The 16610-nt window shown below is 44.4% G+C and overlaps 2 protein-coding genes across 2 annotated transcripts in view; one reads left to right on the top strand and one right to left on the bottom strand.

Annotated features, from left to right (window-relative positions):
* Positions 1 to 3035, top strand: part of ARHGEF4 (Rho guanine nucleotide exchange factor (GEF) 4) — a 26740-nt gene extending 23705 nt beyond the window's left edge. The window contains 5 exon segments of the mRNA XM_006903760.1: positions 517 to 649; positions 1255 to 1362; positions 2365 to 2442; positions 2918 to 2971; positions 3025 to 3035. Coding sequence (XP_006903822.1) covers positions 517 to 649; positions 1255 to 1362; positions 2365 to 2442; positions 2918 to 2971; positions 3025 to 3035 — 384 coding nt within the window.
* Positions 3036 to 10304: 7269 nt separating this feature from the next.
* The window catches only part of FAM168B (family with sequence similarity 168, member B), a 34349-nt gene continuing 28043 nt past the window's right edge, over positions 10305 to 16610 (bottom strand). Inside the window, exons 3-5 of the mRNA XM_006903357.1 lie at positions 12028 to 12170; positions 11743 to 11920; positions 10305 to 10429 (exon numbers count right to left, since the gene is read on the bottom strand). Of these exons, the coding sequence (XP_006903419.1) occupies positions 10317 to 10429; positions 11743 to 11920; positions 12028 to 12170 (434 nt within the window). The 3' untranslated portion in view covers positions 10305 to 10316. The remainder of the gene's footprint in view (positions 10430 to 11742; positions 11921 to 12027; positions 12171 to 16610) is intronic.

The raw sequence follows: 16610 nt of genomic DNA, 5'->3' as shown, positions 1-16610 counted from the left end.
GGGATGGGAGTGTCAGAGATAGTGTGACTGGCACAGGACAGAGCAGAGTTTAGGGCTGTTGTACATAGGGTTGCTATGAGTCCCAAGCGACTCGACGACACATAACAACAACCCTATAGCCAGAACATTCTCCTCCCCACATCATTAATATGTATTTAATGAAAGTTTTTATACACTATTTCATGTTACTTCTTAAAAATTGATATGTATTTGCACCTGTATCACATGTCAAATGGCCTCATCCCAAGGGCTTAACAGTCACATGAGACTCCAGGCTGTTTTGTTCAGTAACGGCAAACAAGGCCCACCTTTATTCTGCCACCCTGAGCTCTGCTACACCCAGAATAGTTGCCCAGACGGAAAGTGGTTTCTGCAGGCCCAGCTCTCCTCTCACCATGGCCTGTGCTTCTAGACAGACCACATCCTCCAAGCCCAGTACAGAGGCAGGACTATCAATGCATGCTTTGTCTGAGGGTCATGGTTAGGTGGGCTGATCCTACACTTGGGCTAATACAGGGGAAAGACTTCTTGGTCAGTAGCTTGTAACACATCTACTCAGAAGATCTGATACTCATTACAGAGCCTCAGGCAAAAGGCCAGCAAAGAATGTTTTTCCTCCTTGACCACCAGCTCATCTTCTGTTAAGAAGCTAATAGTGTTGTTGAGTCCTGGACACAGGGTGACTTCACACAAAACAAGAAAAGCGAGGGAAGCCAGGGCTGGGAGCAGCTTCCCAGAGAAAGTCAGCTCAGGCCCCCACAGGGCCTTTCCCATGCGCAGTGTGAAGGGCTGGAAGGAATTGCAGGTCAGGCTTGGGCCTAGGCTGTATTACAGGTAGCTTGACTTGTGATGTTGAAAACACCCAGCTGGACCTTCTGAGCCTGGTCACTTCTTGCCTCTTTCTCCAACCAGTGAAACTTCGGGCAGGCTTCTAGCAAGGCCTGGCGAGTCACCACCTCACCTGCCAGCTCTTGGCTTCACAGAATGGCCTGGCCACCCCAATGTCCCCCAGCACACCCTATGCAGCAGAGACCAGCTTTTGCCTCTCCTAGCTCCTGCCCTTCATCCCTCCTTGAAGATAGGGACTGACGACTGACTCACAAGGCAAAAACATCAGAAATAATTTCCTGAAGGAAATTCCCCAGGGCAGGAGCTAAAATGTTTGGAACTTGCTAGGAGCCCCAGATGGCCTCGCAAAGGCCAGGAGAATCCCAACCAGCAGGTTGACGGCCACTTGACATTATTTCTGGCACAACCTATTCCACCATAACGTCCTTCTGTACTACAAGGGCCAAGTGGACGCAGACTGTCTGGTGGTCCTGGATGGGAAAGACAGATTATTCCACTCATGGGTCAAGAACAGTCAGGCTGTGCTGCCTATCACTGGGCAGTCGCATGCTGTGTGCCAAGAGGCCCGAGCATAAGTGGTGCTGGCTTGCCACTCTGATCATCGAGAAGGATCATGTGCAGCTTGACAGGGAGCCAGGCGTGTGTCCCTGATCAGACTTGCCCTCCTCACCTGAACACAATGCAGCCAAGGAGCACGTTGGAGCCCGTGAGCCCCAGGACTGTACCCTGGCACTGTCATCCTCCTGCTCGGTTGGGCCATGCTCTCAGCCTAGGTGTAGGCTCAACTAACTCTACCTATCTTTTCTGCTTCCATTCCCTCTAGGGTAGGGGATTGTGGCCACAGAATCTGGGCCTCTGCTTGGTGCCCAGGTTGCAGGGGATGCAGGATCTCCTCTGGGAGATCACTGGTGTGGAGGGTAGGCAGTATCTTCCACAAGCAGTGCCTGTTCACCAGGAAATGTCTTGCCACACCCGCCAACCTGCCTGTGGATGCTGAGCCTGCATTGCAATGTCAGGCCTGCTCTGGGTCTTGGAGGCACCACACAGTGAAAAGGGCTGAACTCATATAAGAGGTCTGAGGGTTCATAAGGTGTCTGGTGAGAACTGAGGGGCAGGCGAAGACCCAGAGGTCTTCATTCTGTCAGGTCCCTCTGGCTTCTCCTCTGCTTGCAACCGGCCCCAGGGTGGGACGATGAAAGAGCTTATACACAACATCCTGCTGTGAGCCTTGGGGCTCTGAGAAGGTACAAGAGAAGCTAGAGGACTGACTGTAGGACTCACAGTGGGAATAGTGGAAAGGGCTCTGGCAACAGAGATATGTCAGAACACGTGGCAAAGGACACCTAGACAAATGAGCTCTCAGAAACTTCCTTTTCTGGGCATGGCAAGTACCAGAGGCTGGTCCTGCCCAGGTGAGAGTAAGGAGTTCAAGGAAAGATGAAAGTGGAACAGGGAAGAGCAGCTTATTCTCAGTAGGGAGATCCACCAAGTGCTCCTGTCTCCACATCACCCCAGGCTTCTCTATCACTGAACTACACAGGAAGCAGGCCATCCTGAACGCCAGCAGGCAGCAAGCCACCTACAAGACTAAAAGTAAGCTGCATGACTAGGTGTGTGTACCAAAGTTGGCAAGGGGCTGCTAGTGATCAAAACAAGTGTTTTGGCACCACTGATACGCACATTGCTCCCTGGGAGGTACCAGAATGGCCCACTTCCTCTTAAATGGTCGAGACCCCTCAGAAAACAATGCCTATGCCAGCAGCAAGTTGGTGGTCTAGATGATCCCAAAATAGTTAGCCCTGAGTCTCTGGAAGCAAGTCTTCCTGTAACAAAACTCAACTGTGGACATCTGAGGCAGACTCAGGATGGAGCCTGGCTACCCCATCTCAACAGTCCAGGCTGCCACCATGATGCCCCATCTTTTCCCCTCCCCAGCCGCCCCAAGGCCCCACCACCTGCCATACTAGAACCCTGCCCTGCTCACTGGTCTACTCCAGCAGCAGGTCTTGGTGCTGGCAGAGCCCTGGGGGTAGTCACCTGTGATGTCAGCCGGTTGTCCCCCTTCCAGACATGAGCTCCACACCACCCACCAAGCAACAGCACCTTGGATTTGTCCCTACAGGTCAGGAGGCACAGGGGCACCTCAGCTCTTGACCTGTGCCCCTCTGCTTCCAGATCTCCCATAACTGGAAGGATGCTCAGTATTGCCACTTCAGTGGGGGACTCACAGAGGTAGCCCTTCCTGTCTGTTGATGTCCTAGGTCAGGCTCAGGATTGCAGCCTCACTGCTTTGGACCCGAGAGCCCCATAATACCCCCATAGATCCTCATAACCCTCCTGAGTCAGGCCAGCGGTTAGCTCCTTCACCCCACTGTCCTCACAGGATCCAGCTCCAGCCAGAAATGTCAAGTGCCGCTGCCCCAGAGGATAGGAAATGGGAATTCTGAGTCTAGAGCCCACCTGCTTCTCTGAAACCACTCTCTACACCACAAAATACTTGTGGCTGTTGGATACCTTTTTCATCTGTGATGTTTATTAATATTGGGAAGAAAACAAAACTACAGTTAACGGTATTTCTGTTAGTAACCAGTTAGTTTCTAGAGTTTGTAACCAGTCCAACCATGGCTGACTCCAGAACTTGGTTCCTGTTTTTTCTTGTTTGTTTTGTTTTGCTTTTCAAACAAAGGAGAAAAACAATTCATCATTGTCTAACAGAGAAAGCTTGCCTTATGAACCTAAGGATGAGAAGCTGTAAGGGCCAAATCCTGCAATCTAGCATCTGGGACCTGCCATATCAAGTGCAAGTGTGACCTGAAGGAGCCCTGCCAAGGATTAAGAAGTGCAGAGGGCCCACTGATGCCCAAGGGATTTAGCAGCACACATTGTGAAGCCTGTATAAAATATTCCCTAAGCCAGAATTTTATATTCATAAAAAATCTTGTGAAGTGGGATTCATCTGCTAGTGTATATTCTTCCTCAACTAACTCTACCTATCTTTTCTGCTTCCATTCTCTCATCTCTATTCAACTAATTTCTGCAAACAGAAGGAATAAGCCATAGACTCCAGGGAGGGAAGAATGTCCACTTGGCTGGAGATGATGACGTGTTGTGCCACTGAGTCAAACTGGTCAGTTCTATGACCCTTCAGTGGGTTTTCAGAGGCTGTAAACTACATGAGAGAAGACTGCTCATCTTTCTCCTGCAGAGTAACTGATGGATTTGAACCACCTGCCTTTGGGTTGGCAGCACAACCTCTTTTCATCAGACCACAATCAAGCCTTTTATGATACAGGGCAGACTCCAAGTTGGAACACTGAGAGAGTGAGGACTGTGGTAGTGACGTGCCTGTGGAGAAGGGAACAGTGCAGGCTCAAACTCCTTTCAGAGAGAAGCCAAAAAGACTGGGAGAGCTGTTTCCCCAGAGACTATAATCTGCTGAAGGTGAGAAACAGTTCTGGGGATAGGTGATACTTAGTACCTGGGGGACTCAGCATTCATATCTGTGAAATGGGGAAGAAGGTGAGCTTCTGGAAGCTGGACCACAAGACCTAGGAAAGGAGGAGCAGGGGGCTGCCCCCTTCTTTGTTTGCCCTGGGAAACAATGCTCTACAAGCTGAGGTCTCTACCACATCCTGATACACTGCCAAGGACATGGAGGGGCAGAGGACCAAAAAGTCTTTCTTCAGAAACCTCAGATCATCTACCTAGAAGACCAGAAGCTCTGACACAATCCCCAGCAAGTCCATTCCCTCTACATTAAATCCTTATTGTTGTTGTTGTTGTTATGTGCCGTTGAGTCGTTGGCAACTCATAGCGACCCTATGTACAACAGCCCTAAACCCTGCTCTATCCTGTGCCAATTGCATTACCTCTGACACACCCATCCCGATTACCCCAGTCACTGAGAATCAATCCACCTCATAGAGGGTCTTCCCCTCCGGCGCTGTCCCTCTACTCTACCCAGCGTGATGTCCCTCTCCAGAGATCTGTCTCTCCTTGCAACATGTCCAAAGTATGTCAGACGAAGCCCCAGAATCTTTGCCTCCAAGGAGGAGCCTGGTTACTCCTTATAGGAAAAATAAATAATAACAGACTATGCAACATAAGTCAATCTTTATTGAAAACTACATAACAATTCTTGTTACAATAAACGTGCTTTAAGAATTTTAAATCTGAGCTTATCTACTCATCAGATTGCATAAAAAAATTAAAATAGTAAGATTTTACACATAATTGAACTGGCTCAGGATGGATTTATCCATTCCTTTGTACTGACACAGATACTTCAAAGCAGAGGAGATGCCTTTAATGTTGGAAGACAAAGTTAACTTTAGCATTAAAAAGTACCAATAGCCTGGTCTAGGAAATAGGATTTACGTTATGAAGGAAAAACAAAAACAAAATCAACCAAACATTTACTATTTAATCAAAACCCACAAGGCTCCTTGTGGCCTTCTCCTCCATGCAGTGGCTACACTAACCCTATTGTGAGCAGAGAACGACTCTTCTACAAATTGTCACTTACAGGAAGACTCCAGAAAGGGCCATGGCTGGTCATGGGTTGCCACCACCAAGAGACTTCCATGTCAGCTTCATGAGGCCTCGACTAGTGTTAGGAACCTCCAGGCCCAGTGTTGTGGGGGCAGGCAGCCAGAAGCATGCTCTTTTGAAACTCATCTTGGACTACTTAGACATGTGTGTCTAGCAGTGTTTCTTCTTTTCCCTATCTCCCTGACCCCAAGTAGACAGAGAATCTTGATTAACCTTTAGTTCTATGGATCAAAACCAAAGTTACCTCCACAAGTTTTCTGTTTTTCAAGTGAAGTGGAGGTGAAAGAATCAAACAAACCTTTCCATTTAAGATTAAACTCAACTCACAATTTTCCATCTGAAAAGACCATGAGCTTCTCTGCAGTAGACCGAGGGGTCCACTGTGCCTCCGGGAAGCTCAGGGTGAATACACATAGTTCAGAAAAAAACACCCACAAAACCCTCCACAAAAAAACAATGTGACAAGATGGACAGCACTCTGTCCCCTTGCCTAAGCTCCACTTCACTCCTCTTCACCACCACTGCTTCCCAAACTTCTAGCCCCAGAAGCTGCTCTTGAGCTGAACAGCCCTCTGGCCCTTGCTTAAGCCCCACTCCATTCCTCTTCAAAGATGACCACTGCTCCCCTGCTTCTAGCCCCAGAAGCTGCTCTCATCTCAGCCCCAAGGAACTGATGACACTGTGCTCCCTGGAATCTGTCCATTTGCTCAGAAAGTCAGACAAGGTCACACCTACGCTGGCAATGATAAAGATGCCCAGCTATGAGGTGCCAGCTAAGGAGAAGATGGCTTATGCAGAGGAATACTGTTTAAAATGGCTAGGTAAAGAAGTTTGTATTCCTGTTTATAGCAGACCTCAGTATTTACACAGCTGGTATACGCCACATTCCCCACAGTACCCACAAAGAAACTGCATGTGGGCAATTAAAAAAAAAAGGCAACTCCTTACTGTGGGAGTCACAGCTGACCCCTAGCTGGCCCTCCAACAGGTTTCCAAGGCTGTAAATCGCACTGCTTGCATACTACCAGTTATTATGATACTTCAAATGATCTTTAATAACACACATTCTCTCACTATTGAAGTGTCCCAAAAGACACATGAAGTCACTTTCTAGACCTCACTGATCACAGAAGATGGAGCAAGCCCTGTGAGCTCAGGCTGGGGAAGACAGGAAGTTGACCAGTGGTCAGCTCAGAGAGGAGGGTCTCTAACCTCCCTTAAGCATTACATTTGCATAGCACTCGATAAACAATGTTAAAGAAAAGCAACTGGTAGGCCAAATGACCCATCAACCCGAGAGACCAAGGTTCCAGAAGTGCCACCCTGATAATGAGCCCACCTGCTCCAGGAATGGCCCTGGCCAACGCTGGCTTGCTTTCTCTGAGGCAACAAGGTCACCTGCAAAGCATACAGCAACCCAGTCCAGACCCTAGCAAGACTTCTGTTAGCACAGTGAAAGAGCAGTTCAACTGATGTATAAAGACCTCACAGAACTTAGGCTAGAAGCAGTAGTAGAATTCAAATGACCGTGTGAATATGACTGAAGTCCAGCCCTCTGTTCTTTGCTTTTCTGCTTTAACTTCTAAAAGAGCCACAATTAAGCTAAAGGACTCTCAAATAAGGAATGTCATATACAAAAAGGTCCTGATTTCTTCAAATGTTCCACTACTGTGCTTAGGATCCCAAATTATGTAATTATAACAGAAGTCTGACCAAAGTATTTTATTTCTTAATTAATTGTACTGGAGCTAAATGTTACTGAAATGAGAACTCATTTACGAGTTTTGTTACTATTCCTAAGTCTAGATCCTTAACTAGTAGACAAGCTCTACTTTTTTATCATAAGACTTTAATTGTAGCTGATGTTATGATAGTTTCAAAATTTAAAAGGTTATTTCTTCATGGATATATTTCATAATGCAGACACTTGATAAACAGCCTTAAGTCAACTTCACAGAAGGGAAAAAAAATTAAAAATTTATAAAGAGGGAAGTTTATAATATTGATGTAAATAAAAAATATGCAATCCACTTATCCTCTTGAAAACATGATTTAATTCAGCACTCATGAAAACAATCAGCCTGTGTGTGCTGACTTCTAATCACCTGAAAGCAAACAACTCCTCATTTTACAAGTCAAGTTCTTCTGTGGTTTTCAATTTTGACTGTTTAAGACTTTGAATTACACATATACTAAAATCATTAGCTATGCTCTCATAATCTATTACCCTTAAAGTGGAAAAACTGACCTCCCCACCAGTCAGGTAGGTCAGTCCCTGGAACTCTTTAAGACATTTACTACAAACTCATGAACTATACAAATGGAATTATCAAGGCAGACTTGAATAAATGAATTTGGGGCAAATGTCTCTCTCATACATACACGCATGCACACACAAGCACATATGATGCTCACATGAGTTAAGTGCTCATCAAGCAATTTAAAGTACTTATCAGTAAACATTTGTGTCAACAGACATTAGGAATAAGGAATTTTGTTTACAATGATCCAGGCAAAAATACTCCTAAAGTTCTTAAAAAACGTGGAAGGGAAAAATAAAAAAAAAGACTACTTACTATTACAAAAATGTTCCCAATGTTTCAGTAGGTAGGTGTCCTGCACCCCACCAGTGATGGTTTCCAGTGTGGTGCCCTCTCTCCCAGCACCTGAAACACTGACCTCGATAACAGACTCAAGAGCAGAACCACTTCCTGAACATGCAGCACTCAGAACCACCACAGGTGTAAAAAAAGATGCCAGCTCACTGCCCCAAGGATCACTACATGGGAACACAGTTTTCACCACCAACCTCTGACTACAACTGAGAACACAGAAAAGCACTCCTGTAATATTAAAATTAGGCATAGTTAAAAAGAAGGGGGGGGAATTCCAATTGCTTATATGCAATAGCCTGATCTTAAAATAAGTCTTTCCTAATAAATGGAGCCTGTATAAATGCAAACCAATGCTGACTGGCCCTATCTGTAACCCAATCTTGTTTCTTGCTAACTGCCTTCAGTCAGAAGACATAGTAGCAGTCACTCACAAGCCACAGGGTTACCCTTTAACCCATACATTCCTTTCCACTTAGCTGCAGAAGTCATGTTACCAATAAGGATGAGCTCAGGGGAAACTAGGTTTCTATATTTTTAGACACATTCACAGCCATCACACAATGTATGCATACTACGAGTAACATGAGGAGTTTTAAATAAAGTCTTGTTCCCTTTTAATAATTCTCAAATATACAACTTTCTTTGTAACACGTAATCTTTGCTCTTCCTCTGTGTGTGTGTGACAGAGAGAGAGAGAGCGCGCGAGCGCGAGAGCGAGAGCGAGAGAGAGGGAGGAGAGGGGAGTATGGATGATGGTACAATGCCTATGAAAAAGAAGGAAAGGAGTAATTTTTCTAAGCTAAATAAAGGAGAGCCCAATGCCTTCTCCAAGTGACTGTTCTATTATGCACCTTCCCTGACAGAAAAGAATTCAAAGCTATAGAGGCTACTTCCAGTACAGATAAAACACCATGTCTAGTTTTTTAAGAGATCTATAATGGAAATGTAGGTAACAGAGAAAGTTACTCTGCTGATACCTAAGTCAGCCCTTACTAATGTACCAGCCATATGAGCCTATTTGGTGATGATGTCATGAAAGTCCATGTCATACTGATGCCATCAAGCCTGTAAGTAGAAGGAACCTGGAAAACTAGAAAATTGGTAAACTAGGAACCTGGAGTGCTATACTCTAGGCAGCTGTAACCTCCCCAAATCTCCCCTCCATATAACTTACTCCCCATAGTGCAGTCAGTGTGAAAAAAAAACCCACAACCAAAAAACCCAAACAAATGCCAAGTTAGAGGCAATCCACATCAATCCCCACCCCCGCCCCCCAAAAAATCACTGAGGGTATTTTAGATGCTCTATGGAGAAATTCACTTTTACATTTGTAACTTGAAGTCTTTACATACATTACTAGAGTGCATCAGTGATAAAAGCTGTAAAATACTTTTCAATTCCTTTGGATTTTGCATATTATGGTTTTGCATCAGTCACTGCAGGTAGATTGAGCAAGCTTTGTTTCTGTGTTGTTTTTTGTTTTGTTTTAAAACATGCACTCAACTAGATATGGTTCAGGATAGATTAACACTCCCTTTCTATCATTAGAGTTAGCTAAAAAAATTGCCACTCAGTCTACCAAACCGGATTTGCTCTAAAACCAACCCAGTGGTGTTACTGAAGATTATAGCGCTGGGACTGGCTGGGCCAAAATGTGGTAGTGTTTAGCTAAGTGTTGAGAGCACTAAGGAGAGAGTCCTGGTTGGAGGCACAAGGCCTGCAGCACCAGCTGTGAAACTTCAAGGATGTGACTACACAGCTCCATCCTCAAACCTAGAGGAGAGAAAGAAACACAGTCAAAGGGAGCTCTCTGGCACCTCTGCTCAGAAGAGGAAGTCTTAATTTTAAAGAGGAAGGATCCCAAAGGGCAGAATTCTCCCACCACAGAATCATTGCACAAGTTGGCTCCTGTAACTTCACAGGTCCCTAGCCACTTAGACAACTCAGAGGCTGGTTTTTATGACAAGGGGCAGAAGGCCAAGGAGATGGGTGTGTGTAATCAGAGGAACCTCAGTTAACATGTTGCTGCAAATGTGTTTCTTAGCACAGTTGTCAATTTAAAAGTGTGCGACAATGTGTTAAGGAACAAAGTGGATGATGAATGCAGGAAGTACATAATGATTTCTTTCTTCTTTTAGCCCAAAGACTTATTTCTTCTTCAACAAAAATTTTAAAACTGCACGTCTTTAGAACAATAATTACATTAAATAAGTAGTTTGCTTGGTATTCTAACTTGAAAAAACACTCCCTTTTTTAGTAAAGTTTTGATGTAGACCTTAGTCACTTACGTTTGCAAGGTAATCACCACTGAGGGGGCACGTAGCTGTAGGTGGGTGTTCCTGGAGCCCTGTATGTGGGCACAGTGACTGGATGGGGGGCGACGGGAGTTGGGGAGTGAGCGGTCAGCAGGGTGCCTAGAAGAAAAATCAGCACATTTCACTGGTTTGGCAGCAGCATTCTTCTGAAGTAGGCAGAACCAACTTCACCACCACTATGCCCTGCCTGGACCAAGAGCTTTGCTGGCCTGGACTCATCGTCATGGAGGGGATGGATTTGACAAGAACTCTCTCTAAACTCTCAACTGTGTAAGTACTAGGACCTGGAAAGATGAAGTAATAGAGCAAGCTGATATAGGTAACATGTTTGTAAAAGTCTTTGTATGTCCTTTCAATATAAGCATATGATTTTTGAAGAGCCAATGACAAGCTACAAAACAGGAAATGAAGGAGGATCCCAACTGCCTTAGCTGCTAAGAGATATGTAAGTTAATGTATGGCCATTACTGCTTCAAAGACTGATAATCTATTTGCCAGTTCTCACATACCAATGAACCTATGTACCCACCCCAGGACCTGCTGTCTCCACACTCCACATGTTTCAGACAGTTTCTGTCTGTATCACAGTCCACTCTGCCTTGAAAGTGAAGTATGAGAAAACAAAACAAAAATAAGATTTAGGAACAAAAATGCTATTCTAGAAAGATTCCCTCTGTGGTATTTTTTTACAATGAAATAAAGTCTAATAAAACAAAGAACAATTTAAAAAAATACCCCAGCCATTGGCGAGCAAATAAAACTTACATGGACATGAACTCCCTGCTACTGCCACAGGAAGTCACACTGAACTTTAATCTGACTGATTTACCAGTAAGCCAGACCAAGCTCTGGGGGCTGCATGGTTCTGCGGAGTCAAGACCACTCCAGTCAAAAGTCTCCTCTCACCACAGCTTTTTCCTAACTTATGGGAAGTCTCAAGAAGCAAAGTCCACAATGTCAAAGATTCCTAAAAGCCAGTTATTTCTATTAACATAAACTCAGTTCTCAAGAGATTCTTAAAAATGTTCCCATCAACCCAACTACAAAGATAGATCACATTAAGGTTAAAATTCAAAAGGGCAATTCCAACCAGTTCAGTGTCCCCTTCTGCTCAAACTTTATGAGTTAGGGGTCATGGGTCATTTCTTCCCTTCAAAGAAGGGAAGCTTTGCATCTTACCAACAGAGTGGGATCATCAGCCCGGAGAGTGTTAGTCCTGTCCTGCAGACTAAGGGAATTAAAAGGGAGCAAAATGACCATTTTCTATTTCTTTGCAAATGAATGTGATATGCTCTCTTTTGTAAAACCACAGTCATGAATAACTTGAGCCAAAAGTCAATGAGCTTAGCCTGTGCTGCTCCCCAACCTCTCACATGCCTCTTCAGCACAGTCAAGGATGGACAAGGACTCACCTGCTGACATGGCCATCGTGGTCCCAGCCACCATCCCCATGGTCACACCGTTGCCCCTGGGAGGGGGAATAGGTGCAGGGTACACTGTTGCTGGCATGCCGTTGGGCTGCACCACGGTAGTGTGGTGGATGACATGAGGGGGTGCTGCATACAGGGGCTGTGTGTAGTACGTGCCTTGCTGTGGGAAAAGAGGGTTCTACTCACTTTAAGTCAGAGCCCAGATGGAATAGACCTGTGGACACACAGACTGCCCAAGAGAGGCCCGAAGAGCTTTCCCAAGCCTACCTGTGTGTACGGGTTTTGCTGGGGGTAGGCACTTCGCACAGGGTACATGGCAGTCTGGTAAGGGTTGGGGGAGGAAGAGTATGGTGGTACCGTCCCACTGGTGGGTGAACAGGACACTTTGTAAGGTGTGCCAGGAGTGTAACCTGAAATAAAAAAGCCCAATGGCTTTAGTTCAAAGAGGCATTTAACACACTCATTCCAGGTTCAGAGAAAGCCCAAGTACGCACAGAGGCAGAGCGGTGTTCCACACCTAAACCAGACCTTGGTTATAACAGTAGGGCCACATCCCTCCTCTTCTGAGATCTGACTGCTTATCACACTGAGAGACAGAACGTCTGTGTATGTGTGTTACAGCACAGATCTGACTGCTTATCACACTGAGAGACAGAACGTCTGTGTATGTGTGTTACAGCACAGTTGGAGGAGGAAAGGAGACCAGGGGAAAAACTCTGCAGAGAATACTCTCCAACTCATACAGCAAATAGGAAATAAATATGAATAGAAACACTGAATATATATCTATCTTTCAGCTCCATAATCCCACTTCTAGACTTGTCTTAAATAAAATACACAAAGACTTACTTGTAGGCATGTTCATCTTATGTCATATAAAGTAATAGCAAACCAAAGGGAGAAACTTTGTCAACAAACATGAGACTGGCTAATTTCATTTTTTTTTTGGCGATAAACTTACAACAGTGATAAATAAAAGAGTAGCTGTTGGCACTGACTATGTACAATTAATACTTTATGAGATTTTGTTTCTTGGTTGGAGTTATGGTTTTATTGGACATCCTAGTTCACTGATCTGTTGTACTAACAACCCTATGTACAAAACAATTCTTGCTCAGCTCTCTGATGCATAGCAAATAACTGCAAAGACCAAGGCCTGGATCAGGCATGCCTTAATCTCTAGACTGTCATCACTGCTACAGTCACTGGCCTAATAACTGTTTAAACCAACTGCCGTTAGATCATTCCCCACACACAATAAGTCTGTTATTGTTCAACAATTAAGCTTTGAAGCTGTAACTACTTATGGGCTGTCTAGTTTTCTTCCATGGTGTCACTAGTGGACTTGAACTCGTTATCTTTCAGCTAGCAGGCCAAGATGCTACACAACTAGTAATCTTCAGAAATATGTTTAAAGCCTCTAGTGTTAAATTTGTTGTTGTTGTTTGATGCCGTCGAGTCATAGATGATTCATAGCGACCCTATAAACGAATGGCCTGAGCACTGTTCTTACATAGAGTTTCTGGAGGCAAGCCATTTTGGAAATGGATGCCGCTCCTTCTTCCAGAGTGTTAAAGTAGCCATCTAAATTTCCAGAACTGGTTCTATTCTAGCACCCAGCTACTATTACTGAGCATTCTGATTCAAAATTATTATTATTATTATTATTTTTAAGAATTTGGATCAAAGGAAGCAAAACATAGAAGACAATTTAAAATTCTCATGGACTTTAGATTTTCTGAAGCACTAAGGTTAGAAGAACCCTTTAAATTACTGCTCTGAAATAATCATAAAAAATATCCTCTGAAGTCCCCTTAAAACTAAACAAAAGTGGAGTTAATTACTAAGAAATGTCTGTTGTTGTTCTTACATGAGGTCAAGTCACCTGCAACTCAGCAACCCTATGCACAGCAGTTCTGAATGCTGCTCTATCCTAAGCCAGTCTGTTTCTGACACACCTGACCCCATTATCCCAGTTACTGTGTCAATCCATGTTATCTGGGGTCTTCCTCTCCTGCACTGTCCTTTCACCCTTCCAAACATTCCATCCCTCTCCAAGGACTGGTCCCTCCTGACAATACACCCAAAGTGTGTCAGAGAGAACTTAAAATTCTTGCCACCAAGGAGAAACTTGGTTTCACCCACTTCAGGACAAGCCTGTTTGTCCTCCTGACAGTCTATGATATGTTCAATACTCTTCTCCAGCACCACGACTCAAAGGCATCAATTCTTTCATCATCCTTAGTCATAGCCCAGCTATCTGATGTACAAGAAATAATTCTGATGCACGTGGCCTGGATCAGGTGCACCTTAGTCTCTAGACTGGCATCACTGCTCTTCAGCACTCTGGAGAAGTCTCAAAACGCATATTTTGCTAATGCAATGTGTCTTTTTGATTTCCTGACTGCTGGTGTCAAGAGTGTTGACTGTGGACCCAAGCAAGCTGAAATTGTGAACAATCTCAATGTCTTCTCCATCTATCATGGTGTTATCAATTGGCCCAGTGGTGAGAATCTTTGTTTTCTTGATGCTGAGCTTCAATCCATACTGAAGACTGCGGTCCTTGACTTTCTTCAATAAATGTCTCAGGACCTCCTCAGTTTCAGCAAGCAACACTGTGTCATGAGCATAATGTAGGTTGTTCATGAATCTTCCTCCAATCCTGATATCACACTCCTTCTCATTAAGTCAAGCCTCCCGAATGAAGTTTTGCCTAACGACTGAAAAGGCACGGAGACAAGACACATCCCTGACACACTCCTTTCTCGATTTGGAACCACGCAATGTTCTTTGCTCTATTCTGACTACTACTTCCTAGTCCAAGTACCAGGTTTGCATGAGTACAATTAAGTGTTCTTTAATTCCCATTCTTTTCAAGATTAGCTACAATTTGTTATGATCTACACAGTCAAATGCCTTTGCATAGTCAATGAAATACAGGTAGACATTCCTTTGGTACTATCTCTGCTTTCTGCCAAGATCCATCTAACACTGGCCATAATACCCTAGTACCAGGGCCTCTTCCAAACACAGCTTGAATTTCTTGTGTTCTCTGTCAATGTACTGTTCCAGTCCTTTTTTGACAATCATCAGGAGAATTTTGCTTCTATGTGGTCTTAGTGATACTGTTCAATAATTTTCCTGGCACAACCTGGTGTGTATGTCTAGGGCAGCATCTGTTTGCTGAAATGTTTACTGATATTCTATCAATTCCTGGGGTCTTGTTTTTTGTCAGTTCTTTCAGAGTCACTTGAATTTCCTTCTTTATCACCACTCACATTCAATCATATGTTGTTTTACAAAATTCTTCTGTGTCGGACATGTCTGCTTTTGCTGCTGTTGTGTGCCATTGAGTTGTTTGCGACTCACAGAGATCCTATCTACAACACCTCTGAATCTTGCTCTATCCTGAGCCAACATTACTGTCTCTGACATACCTAGTCCCATTACCCCAGTCACTGAGTCAATCCATCTCATTAAAGGTCTTCCCTTCCTGCACAGATAACACAACTCTGCTGAAACTGAAGAGGACCTGAAGGTCAAAGAGATGCAAAGGTCAAAGACTGCAGCTTTAAATATGGATTGAAGCTCAACATAAAGAAAACAAAGATTCTTACCCACTGGGCCAATTGGCAGCATCATGAGAAATGGTGAAAAGACAGATTGTTAACAGCTTTAGTTTGCTTGGCTCCACAATCAACACTCCTGATACCAGCAGCCAGGAAATTAAAAGACGAATTGCATTGGGAAAGTGTGCACTGCATTGGGAAAGAGGTCAGAGACCTCTCCAAAGTATTGAAGAACAAGATGTCAGTCTGGAGACTAAGGGGCGCCTGATTCAGGCCATGGTCTTTGCAATTACTTGCTATGCATCAGAAAGCTGGACAATGAATAGGAATTGATGCCTTTGAACTGTGGTGCTGAAGAAGAGTATTGAACAGCTAAGAGAACAAACAAGTTCATTCTAGAGAGGGTGAAACCAGGCTGTTCCTTGGAGGCAAGGATTCTGAAGCTTTGTCTGACATACTTTGGACACACTGCAAGGAGGGACCATCCTTGGAGAGGGACGTCATGCTTGGGAGGTTAGAGGGACAGTGCAAGAGAGGAAGACCCTCAATGAGATGGAGTGATTCAGTGACTAGGGTAATGGTGGTAGTGTGCTAGAGACAAAAATGGTTGGCACAGGATAGGGCAGGGTTTAGGGCTGTTGTACAAAGGGTTGCTATGAGTTGCCAACAACTTGATGGCACATAACAACAACACTGCAAATTACAGATCTAAACCCTGTCCTATCCTGTTCTCCTCATGGTCGCTGACACACTTGAGCACACTGCTGCATTCACTGTTATCAGATCAACTGGCTGAAGGGTCTTCTTCACTTTTGGCATCCTTCCACCTTTCCAAGAGCATGATGTCCTCTCTAAGAACAGCCTCTCCTAATACCATGCCCATAGTATGTAAGATGAAGCCTTGCCTCCAAGCAGCACTCTGACTGCACTTTTTCTAAGACATACTTCTTTGTTCTTTTGGCAGTCCATGGGACATTCAGTAATCTTCTCTAATACTAGAACTCAGATGAATTTATTCTCTTCCTATCATTCTTATTTACTGTCAAGCTCTCAGATGCATAGCAGACAGCAGGCATGACCAGACTCTGAGCCATCCTCAACAGCAGAAGTCAGTAGGCTCAGCCATGCTCTGCTGTTATCTTGTCAATTGCTTGTTTTTATGGTTTGCTGATCGATTACATATGTGGAAAGAACCGCTGGAGAAGCTCAATATCAGCTGTGAAAACTAGGCCAGGAGCTGATTGTGGAACAGACCACCAACTACTCATGTGCAAATTCAAG

This window comes from Elephantulus edwardii, unplaced genomic scaffold (assembly GCF_000299155.1).
Source record: "Elephantulus edwardii isolate Elephantulus edwardi_28Jun2011 unplaced genomic scaffold, EleEdw1.0 scaffold00584, whole genome shotgun sequence".
NCBI lineage: Eukaryota > Metazoa > Chordata > Mammalia > Macroscelidea > Macroscelididae > Elephantulus > Elephantulus edwardii.
This window is presented reverse-complemented; position numbering and strand designations above follow the sequence as displayed.